The sequence below is a fragment of the Lactuca saligna genome, chromosome 7, assembly GCF_052625555.1.
Source record: "Lactuca saligna cultivar CGN05327 chromosome 7, ASM5262555v1, whole genome shotgun sequence".
Classification (NCBI taxonomy): domain Eukaryota; kingdom Viridiplantae; phylum Streptophyta; class Magnoliopsida; order Asterales; family Asteraceae; genus Lactuca; species Lactuca saligna.
The window spans coordinates 4545772-4557049 of NC_136423.1; the positions used below are offsets into that span (position 1 = coordinate 4545772).

Sequence of the window (11278 nt, forward strand, 5' to 3'; positions counted from 1 at the left end):
AGTAAAAGAAAAAACATCTAATTTAAAAAATTAACATGTAAAAGTTTTTTGGGAAAAGAGAAAAGCTCACGGGTTTTTGTTGACGAATCTATGGCTTTTCGCACACAACCATATAAAGGCGTGGTGTAGTTATGCCTGACCCGATGCTACTAGCACATCACATATTCATGATATTGTTAGGGTATGTTGTCTACCTTTTTTATTGTCAGAATACACCACTCTCTTTGTTTGAAAATAACCAATGTTCTAGATAACGTAAGATGTGACTTGACGATAATGTCAAGCCTCAAACTTTTCTAAGTGTTGACGAGTCACGTCGTTTGTGAGGCGTGACATAAGACGACAATTTGTATATAATCAATATTTTTATATGTATTTTCAATTATTATTCATTTTTATAAACATATATGAGTTAAGACGGTGTTTTGGTAAAGCTTGACGACATTTACAAGTCTTGGAACCATGACGTGCCACGGCGGAGCTGTGACGAGTTTTTTAGAACCTTGAAAATAATTGACATTATGGTAGTGTCCGAGATAGAACTTTTAGTTTTTATTGTAGTTTTTGAGAATTTTTACTTTTAATCATACATTGTTAACTTTCGTCTATCCGCTATCAGCTTCTAACTTGTAACTTTCAACTATTATATGGTTTTGACAAACACGTTTTAGATTAAAATTGTATATTTTGCTTACATGGCTTCCGTGTGAACTTTTTTATTTGAATTTTCTATTTCTAGTTTAAAACTATTTTATTGTATAATACATGTTTTGTATTATATTTATAGCTATATCCTTTATATTTGTTTCCTATAGTATTATGTATTATGTAAGGGTTTATTTATTATTATTATTATTATTATTATTTTGAAAGTTGTTTTGGATAAGAGTTATTTGTTGATTGCGAAACAAAAAGCCTACGTTTTATCCATTAAAAAGAGGAGAAATATCATCTATAACCCAATTATAAAATATAAATTATTATATTAGAAAATGGATTCCATTTGAGCCCTAAATAGAAAGGTCGTATCGCCATTTCTGTTCCCATCAAAAACCGATCAGTGTTCTCTCTCTATCCCGTTTACAAGTTTTTGTCCCACTTAGACTTTAGGTCAAAATGCTAACTTTCTCCATTTGAGTTCTTCAGATCGTTACTCGTAATTGCTTTGCCAAAACTGTTCTCCAATTCCAAATCGCAAAACATTGGCTTATATTTTTTTACGCCAACGATTTTGCTTCTAATTTGTTACCAAAATCAAAACCCCTCAATTCTCTCCTCTTTGCTTGTGATCCATCCTGAAATTTCAAGCTATTGTTGTGTATATTTTTTGTTTATTTTCCTATCGATTGAGAATTTTAGGCTTTTAGATCGGCGGCTAGTTGATTGATTAGTTTTTAGTTAGGGTTGTGGAGATTTTTCGGTAGAGTTCGAAATGAATAACAACTACGCACGAGGAGGTGGGGGAAGGTATCCGCCGGGAATTGGGCGTGGTGGTGGTGGTGGGAATTATCATGGAAACCCTAATCCTAATTTCCAACAACAGTATGCTCAAAGGAATCCAGCGCACCACCAGCAGTTTCAACAGCAGCAGCAGCAGCAACAACAACAATGGCTGAGAAGAAACCCTGTGGGAAACGATTCGAGTGTGGTTGACGAAGTGGAAAAGACTATACAGTCCGAAGCTGCTGACCCTAGGTACAATTATGGTTTCATTCTCAAAAATTCTGTTTAGATTTCTATAATTATGCCTTGCTTAGTTGTTCCATTATGCTTTTCTAAGTCTAATCGTGTTTCTTCTTGCAGTGGTCAAGATTGGAAGGCACAATTGAGGCTTCCACCAGCTGACACTCGATATAGAACAGAAGTATGCTTGTGATGTTATCTATGTGCTTCTGAGTTTAATTTTGGATGCGTTACATGTGACTGTTTTACTTGAACTTTGTTTCTAATTTTGTACCATTTCAGGATGTGACAGCGACCAAAGGAAATGAATTTGAAGATTACTTTCTCAAGCGTGAGTTGCTTATGGGGATATATGAGAAGGGTTTTGAAAGGCCATCTCCAATTCAAGAAGAAAGCATCCCGATTGCCCTCACAGGAAGTGATATTCTTGCAAGAGCTAAAAATGGAACAGGGAAAACTGCTGCCTTCTGCATTCCTGCTTTAGAAAAAATTGATCAAGATAGCAATGTTATTCAAGGTTCTAAATTTAAACTATTTATTTTTTATGGTTTCTAATATCAAAATCTTTTTAGTGTTTTCTCTGAAGTTTCTCATATGTGCAGTGGTTATACTTGTTCCAACTAGAGAATTGGCTCTTCAGACATCTCAAGTCTGCAAAGAACTTGGAAAACACCTAAACATTCAGGTCATGGTTACTACTGGTGGAACCAGCTTAAAAGATGACATCATGCGATTGTATCAGCCTGTTCATTTACTTGTTGGTACTCCTGGAAGAATATTAGATCTTTCAAAGAAGGGAATCTGCGTGTTGAAAGATTGTGCAATGCTTGTCATGGATGAGGTACAGCTATTTACTCTGTATCTAATGCTCTCTAATTACATGATTTCATATAGTGTACATGTTATTTCAGGTTTTCATGTATGATAACAAAACAAAGATAGTTCTGTTTACGCATGATCTTGATTTTTGTTTTTGTGCGACTCATTAGTCATTACTCACTTTTTTTGTTAACCCAACATGCAATATTAATCAGTGGTTTACTTTTTTTTTTTTTTTTTTTTTTTTCTTTTCCCCAGGCTGATAAGCTTCTGTCACCCGAGTTCCAGCCTTCAGTAGAGCAACTAATCCACTTCATGCCTACAAATCGTCAAATTTTAATGTTTTCAGCAACTTTTCCTGTGACAGTGAAGGATTTCAAAGATAGATATCTTCCAAAATCTTATGTTATTAACCTCATGGATGAACTTACCCTCAAGGGAATAACACAGTTCTATGCTTTTGTTGAAGAAAGGCAGAAAGTTCATTGCCTCAATACTCTTTTCTCAAAGGTTTCATCTGAATTTGTTTTATTTATTATTTATTACTGTAAAGGTGTGAGTTGGAATTTTTGACTTTATTTAATTACAGCTTCAAATCAACCAATCAATAATTTTCTGCAACTCGGTAAATCGGGTTGAATTACTGGCGAAGAAAATTACTGAGCTTGGTTACTCTTGTTTCTACATTCATGCAAAGATGCTTCAAGATCATCGTAATCGAGTTTTTCATGATTTTCGTAATGGTGCTTGCAGGAATCTTGTCTGTACTGGTATATATTGCTTCCTTTTTTCTACTTTACATTATAGCTACCACAAGAAATACCAACCTACTTTCATACATATCTTACTTTTAAACATTTACGTAATGATAGCATTAAATTTCTTTTTAGAACATTATACTCTGAAAAATCTGCTTGGCTATAGTTTTAAAAAATGCTTTGTATTTTGATGACATTGCTATAGTATAATAGGGTGTGTGTGTATATATATATATATATATATATATATATATATATATATATATATATTCAAAGTAGAATGTTGTAATACTTAGAGGAAATTCTATAATAGACAAGTCATTGAAAGTTTGTAGTTATATCTTTGCATTTAATCTTCTCTTTGAAGTATTATTTCATCAACTTCATTCCATAAAATATCACATACTAAGATTTTGGTTGTTTCTACTTCACAAAAGATAAATGCAATGTGCTTTCATAGTTTCAATGAAAATGCTGTTATAAATTGGGTAGATTTTTCAAAGTAGATTGCTGTAATAGGAAAAAAATGAGAGTTGGAAGTAGATTGTTATTATTATTATTTTTTTGGCTCATGATTGCAGATTTATTCACGAGGGGCATTGATATACAAGCAGTAAACGTTGTTATCAATTTTGACTTCCCGAAAAACTCAGAAACATATCTCCACAGGGTGGGTATAAATTATAGTAATTGGAAAAAGTTGCTTCTTCATTATTAAAAAACCATAAATGAATGATTCTCAAATAAATTGATTGATAGGTTGGTCGATCAGGAAGGTTTGGACACCTTGGGTTAGCTGTAAACCTAATCACATATGAAGATCGCTTTAATCTGTATGCTGCATCCCTAGTTATTCAACTTTTTCTTTTTTGACATATGTCCTTCCTATTTTCATGAATCAATGTAAATTTGAAAATCTTTATTATTCATCTTTTTTTTTTTTTTTTTTTTTTTTTTTTTTTTTTTTTTGTTGTTTTCAGGTATAGGATTGAACAAGAACTTGGAACTGAGATAAAACAGATCCCTCCATTCATTGATCAAGCTATTTATTGTCGCTGAAAAATTAATTAAAGATTGTTGGGTGAGTTTAATAACCAAAGATATATTTTAAAATATCATTGATTTTCTAATAATTTTTTGATCTACTGAATGGAAGGTGTCAGCTGTCTCTCTGTCTGTTTAAGGAAAGGACCCAAAGGTACACACACTTCAAATGGTCTCAACTTTGAAGACAACATGAATTATTTTGTGATTCGGGAAAAAACTAAGGACTTGTTTCTTTAAGACATTAGAATTTACCCTTTTTTTTTTTTTTTTTTTTTTATATTTTGTGACATGATATGTTTTGTGCTGTGTTGTGTTGTGAGGAAGGAGTTTGGTATGTTGTTAGTCAAGTCAACCCAAGAGAAGACTAGTAGTTTCTTTAATGACTTACTGACTTTGTGCATACATTTGGATTTGGTTGGTTGTTTTCTGGTCTTAAGATTATCAAATTATCCTGATTCCTTACCTTTGGGCACTGTTTTTTTTTTTTTTTTTTAATGCTTGAAGGTCAGTTTACAAATGATGACCTTGTACTTGTACTGTGTTGGGGATATCTTGGACGGACTGATAGACTTTGACTCACCCACCAATATCAATTAGACAAAAATTGCTAACTTTTATTGAGCTCTTAAAAAGTTAAATACTTGGAAGTTAGAGACGAAATTGCTTGTAAAAAGAAGAGCTATTAAAACATATTGAAACAAACTGGTTCGGTTCTACTATGAATGAGCGAAAACAAGAATAAAGTACAATTAATATGTTTCTGCCCTTACAAATCATGAAGAAGTCTGTTATAGACTAAGCAATAACAATGAATTAAAGACTCAATGATGTGTATTGCTGCTGCATAAACCTCATAAACTGGTGAGGGATTACAAGGAAATAAGATAGAAAGATAGTAGTAGCTATTTCAGATACTATAGTCTCCCAAGGAATACAAACTTCTAAGAATAATGATGATGTATTCAACTAAGGTTGTCTCCCCTATTATTAGGGCACAAATGATAGTCGGGACTCCAAATTCCCAATTTGCCCCTGCTCCTCCATTACCTCTGCAGAAGGGCAGGTGGTCCTCTTTTCCTTTGGAATCTTTTTCTGTTTTTTTGTTATGTTGTGAATTTGAGTGGTGGGTGCATAAAATTCAATGTTTTAAAACCCGGATCGACCCGGCCGGTTCAACCGGTTAGACCGTGACCCGGGTAAAAGGCATGTCAATAGAGAATGATTTTCTGTAAAAATACGGACCGGATCGAACCGGCCGAGTTTTCCTAACATTTTGTGTAATCAAGAAAAGTCTATAGAACCTTGCTTCCAATTTTTAGAAGGGCCTGGGTCCATTGATTGTTGCATGTAGGGTTGCAATTAGAGTAACATCCCTTCTGTTTTTATCTGCCAAAGCCTTCATCTTTTGTTGAGCTTGCAACAGATGACTTTTTAGGTTGTCCAATATGTCATCTCTCTCAAGGAGCTGGTCTTTCACCACCATGACTGTCATGTCTCCTTTTTGTATCTTAACTACCCGGGGCCCGGTCCCGACCATACAGGGCTTTAAAAGGAGTGGTTTTACCAGCTGTGTGGTAAGCAGTGTTTTGGCAAAATTCTGCTCAAGCAAGTCACTTGCTCCATGTTTTGGGCTTCCCTTGGACGAAGCAACGGAGGTAGGGTTCCATAACCTTTTTGACTATCTCCGACTGACCATTCGTTTGTGGGTGGTAGGTAATGCTCATCAGTTGGGTACCTTGCAACCTGAAAAGTTTGTTCCAAAAATAACTCATAAAGATCTTATCCCTATTGGAAACGATTGAGATTGGGAACCCATGTAATCTAACGACTTCCTTGATGAAGGTGGCTGCAATGGAGGTGGTTGTGTAGGGATGTTTTAGAGCAATAAAATGGTAGTGCTTAGTCGATCCACAACCACCAATATGGAGTTGTATCCATCTGATTAGGAAGACCCTAAATAAAATCCATCGACACTTCCTCCCATACCTGATCCGGAATGGGTAACGGTTGTAACAATCCAACTGGATGTGTATTGGCAGAATTCTGAGTTTGACACGTGATGCACTCTTGAACAGATTTTTGCAATGTCTTCCTCGTGCCCACCCAAAACCATTCCGAAGCCAACCTTTGGAAGGTTCGGAATTCTCCTGCGTGCCCTCCAATGGTTGAATTATAGAACTCCTTGAGCAACAACTTGATAAAATAGGATTTTTGGGGAATAACTATCCTGCCTTTTAAAAAGGTATCCCTTTTTCCAAGGTATACCTTGTGTGTCCCTTTCCTCCTTCAATTATATCTTCTTTGACTTGTTGGATAAACGGTCCAATGCTACTTCCTTTTCTAATTCATCCATCGGTACTGAGCACCCTGATTGCAGGCCTGTAGTTCCGTGGTCACGTTGGACCCAGTTTGTACCGTATTTCGAATCCGAACCCAAGAATCTTGTACATCCACTTTTGATATTCCGATCCCACTTCTCTTTGTCCCATCAGAAATTTTAGATTGCATTGATCTGTTCTGATAATGAAACGCCTCCCTAAAAGATAGTGCCTCTATTTTCTTATTGCCAACACGATGACCATTAATTCTTTCTCATAAATAGAGTTCAATATATTTCTTTCCGCAAACACTTGGCTGTAATAAGCATGGGTGCCCTTATTGTATCAGGATTGCCCCTATGACATCCCCAAAATCACGGCCAGAAAAGACCGGTTTTGTTTATACTTTATTTCAAAATCAAAGTTATCTTTTAATAAAAGGGTTGCGGAATTTGTCCCAAAACAATAATATGATAAAGATTTATCAAAAGCATTTCCATAGAAATGTATTTCATTAAAAGACTCGGGATGTCATGTTCGTACAGATCAAAAGTATAAACAGTACAATATAAGCCTTACTACATTATTTCATATCTACAGGCCTATATCCGTAATCCCTCGTCCAAAACATCACACCTATGCTCATGCGCCACTACCTGTAATGCATAAAACTGAGTGGGTCAGGCTTGGGAGCCTGGTGAGCACATAGGGTTTTCAACCCACAATAAATAAGTTTATTAATTTCATCAATCAACAATAACCCGATTACCCGTTCCCGTTATCCTCACTTTACGTCCCTAAACACCGATCATAAGGGACCTAGCCTAAGGATCATCATCGGGACGAACAATACTGCTAAGGGGATTCCTCAGCAATAAATGTCCTAATAGGCAACCATGTGGGGGATGGAGTACACCGGTGAACACATCGTTCACAACACCTACAGGTTGCGAGCCTGCTAGTGTTCCACTGGACTGTCTAGAAGAGTCCGTGGTCGTCATCTATACTCCGCTAGATGACTGGATCAACAACAACATCGAGGCCTCTCATCATTTTATCACACATCACCTATTACATCTACCCATGTTTTACCCCAACATTTTCGTAGATATAAAATACATATACAGTTTAAATCATTGAAAACATGTATAACAACGTTCATCTAACGTAGATAGCAAGTATTCAGATAATATGCACACATAGCACGTAATTTATATAAAATACTTCATATCTATGTGTAAGCTGAAAGTAACTATGCACTCACCTGAAAAGGTGGTGATTCCGAACTCAGACAGCGCTTCGCTTCTTAAATAGAATTTTCTTCGACGAAACCTAGTATTATTACCACTAGAGTTTAGTCTATTATTCGCCGAGACTAATTAATAGTCTAGCTATTATTATTATTATATAAGCGTTAAAAAAAATACTTATATAACCCATAATAATAGCCCAAGTATTTATTATAAGTTCATAATAACAATACTAATTTTAAATATAAGCTATATTAAAATAAGGTAAGCATAACTTACTTACAATGGGGTTTTAGCTAGGAGTCGGGCTCTGCAGGGGCAGAACTTCGTCGCTGAATCTTTCTAAGAAAGATTCGTGCAGCGCTTCAGCGCTCACCTTACTATACTAAACTACAGAAAGAGAAGTCGAATCACGAGGGACCGAAATGCTCGGGGGATAAGGAGAGAAAGACTCTTGAATCAAGAGAATGGTGCAAGAAATATGAGAGCCCAAGGCTCTTATTTATACTAATTGAATTTTCAAAAACTACCCTCCATAATTACTTAATGACCTTTTAGTTATATAAACAACTAAACACCCCTCTATAATACTATTTTAAATGGATTTAATGATATTTGTACTAAACTAATGTCGAAAGAACTCAATATTAGTCTTATAATGACCGCATCGTCGATACCTTTCTAATGATATATACATATGTATATATATGTGTACGTATACATGATTTATACTTTATTTTAATACGTAAATATGCTATTATAATTTGTAACTCGTTCATACGAACTCCGTTTTTGACGTTATTTATATCCACGCGTAGGTAAAATCAAGATCTACAACTTTCGTTTAGACTCTGTCGGCTAATTCTCGACCGATCTCAAATTTAACAGTAGGAGGAGTTTAGACTGTTAAATGACCGCGAAGAGTTCATAACTCCTTCATACGGACTCCGTTTTCGTCTGTCTTTTTACCTTTGAGTTCCTATTAATGAGATCTTCAACTCTCATTTAGGTCATGTAAGCCAAAAACCGCTCGAACTAAAATTCGAGTTTCAGGTCGTGCACTGCTAAGCCGAATCTTAGAAAAATCATAACTTTTTCATACGAAGTCAGATTTGGGCGTTCTTTTATCGATGTTCTTAGTTTAACATATTCTACGACTTTTGTTTAGATTGCTAAGGCTAAAAAGTCTCTTATCGTAAATTCACTATTTACGTCTCCCGGTGCCGTGCCGGTTTTGCCGTAAAACTTCGGCGGGCCATAACTTCTTCGTTATAGCTCGGATTTTGGCATTCTTTATATGTACGGAAACCTTGAGACGTATTCTACAAATTTATGTAGAGATATCGGGATTATCTCACACTTTAATTTTGACGCTCATTTTTATTCTTTATTAATTATACATTTATAATTAAATAATAAACACATAAACACACATAATTCACATAATACTCAAATATTTTATATTTATTACTTCAAAAAGAGTTACAATAGTTGACCTAGACTATTACATTGACAAAAATGCTTAGCGCTGAAAACCCGGGCGTTACAGCCCCTAATCCGACGCCAGATGCATCCTTTTCTACTATGAATAACTTCTCGAAATTAGGCATGGCTAGAATTGGCGTTTGACTGAAAGCAGATTTTAGAGCTTGAAAGGCTCCCATGGCTACCTTATTCCACCCAGATTTGTCTTTTCGAAGTTGATCTGTTAAGGGGGCTGCAATACTCGCGTATCCTCTGATGAATTTCCGATAATACCCGGCTAAGCCTAAAAACACTCGAAGCTCCTTAATAGTGGTTGGAACCGGCCATGCGTCTACTGCTCTAATTTTTTTCGTGATCAACTGCAACCCCCTTGCTTTGAAATAACACGCCCCAAATAAGCTAACTGTTGCTTTCCTAACTCACACTTGCTTGGGTTAGCAAAGAACTCATGTTGGCTTAGCGTACTCAAAACAGTCTCCATATGCCCTTGATATACCAAGATGTCATCAAAGAAGACTAGCACAAACTTGCACAAATATGGCTTGAAGACTTCGTTCATCACCGATTGAAAGGTTGCTGGAGCGTTGGTAAGGCCAAAGGGCATTGCCTTGAATTCGTAATGACCCTCGTGAGATTGAAAAGCCGTCTTGTTTATGTCTTCCTGCTTCATTCTGATTTGGTGATAGCCTGATTTCAAGTCTAACTTGGAAAACACTCGTAACCCATGCAGTTCATCCAACAATTCTTCTATGAGAGGTATCGAAAATTTATTTTTAACGGTTACCTTATTAAGGCTTCGATAGTTCATGCAAAATCTCCATGACCCATCTTTTTTTTTTTACTAAGAGGATTGGACTCGAGAAAGGGTTCCTTGATGGTTGAATGATGCCAACCCTAAGCGTGTCTTCAAGTAGCCTCTTAATCTCTTCTTTTTGTGTGTGGGTGTACCTATAAGGTCTCACTGAAACCAGTTATGTTCCTTCCTTCACTTGTATGGCATGCTATTGGTTTCGTATGAGTGGTAGCCATGCCTTCCATGAGAAGACCGAGGCATATTGCTGCACGACCGACTCCAAGTATGAGGGGCATGCTGGCAGGGTGGAATCTGAAGGATGTTGTTCTATGAGGCTAAATTGGACCAAATATACCCCCTCCAGTCGACGCTAAGGTTCTTACCATGTTTTTCAATGATATTTGAGAATGTTCCAAGGATGGATTTCCCTTCAACGTAACCCACTGTCCTCCTAATTGGAATTTCATGTGTTGTGTTTTCCAATTAGTGTTTATCGGACCCAATGTTTCCAGCCACTGAAGCCCCAAGATGACATCAGAAGTTCCCAACGTCAAGGGTAGAAAATCTTCTTTGATGCAAACCCCTTGAACATATAACAACACACCCTTGCACTTCCCAGTACTTGTGACAACCTTTCCCATTCCCAAAGACACTTCAAACCGAGCAATAGGAGAAATTGGGATATTGAGATGCTTAATGGCTGATAGGGACAAGAAGTTGTGGGTTTCCCCTGGGTTAATGAGGATCACGACTTCCGCTCCTGCCGTTTCCCCCTTCAATTTGAGAGTTTTTGGGTTAGAAATCCTAATCACAGAATTTAAACAAATTCCTAAGAGGACAATGTTTTCTAGGGACTCTATCTCTGGATCATCTTCCACTTCGATTTGGGGTTCATCTGCTTGATCCTCATCTTTATGGGTTATCACCACACTTAATTCCTTCTTCTTACAGCGATGGCTAGGGTTCCATTTTTCATCGCAATGATAACAAATGTCTTTTTTTTTTTTTTTTTCTTGAAGCTCTTGATCAATGAGGCTTTGAATTTCAGTGGAATGGTTTTGGGATGGCGTATTAGGATTTTTTTTTTTATGGGTAGAAGGCCGTTTTGACAGGTGTGATGAGGGG

The 11278-nt window shown here is 36.3% G+C and overlaps 1 protein-coding gene and 1 long non-coding RNA gene across 3 annotated transcripts; one reads left to right on the forward strand and one right to left on the reverse strand.

Annotated features, from left to right (window-relative positions):
- The first annotated feature begins 995 nt into the window (after nt 1-995).
- On the forward strand, nt 996-4769 carry LOC145004361 (DEAD-box ATP-dependent RNA helicase 8-like). Its single transcript, XM_078963258.1, has 10 exons — nt 996-1695; nt 1804-1864; nt 1966-2200; nt 2286-2524; nt 2761-3012; nt 3092-3272; nt 3842-3930; nt 4020-4093; nt 4241-4341; nt 4417-4769. Exons 1-9 carry the CDS (start codon nt 1433-1435, stop codon nt 4317-4319), a joined length of 1473 nt encoding a protein of 490 aa, XP_078819384.1. The 5' UTR covers nt 996-1432; the 3' UTR covers nt 4320-4341; nt 4417-4769.
- Nucleotides 4763-8333, reverse strand: LOC145004362 (uncharacterized). Of its 2 annotated transcripts, none has more exons than XR_013662356.1 (3): nt 8159-8333; nt 7890-7957; nt 4763-7281 (listed from the first exon to the last, which is right to left on the reverse strand). It is a non-coding gene; the product is annotated as an uncharacterized LOC145004362 (long non-coding RNA). The 2 variants fall into 2 exon arrangements; XR_013662355.1 differs by having other exon boundaries at nt 8155-8333.
- Between the last annotated feature and the right edge of the window lie 2945 nt (nt 8334-11278).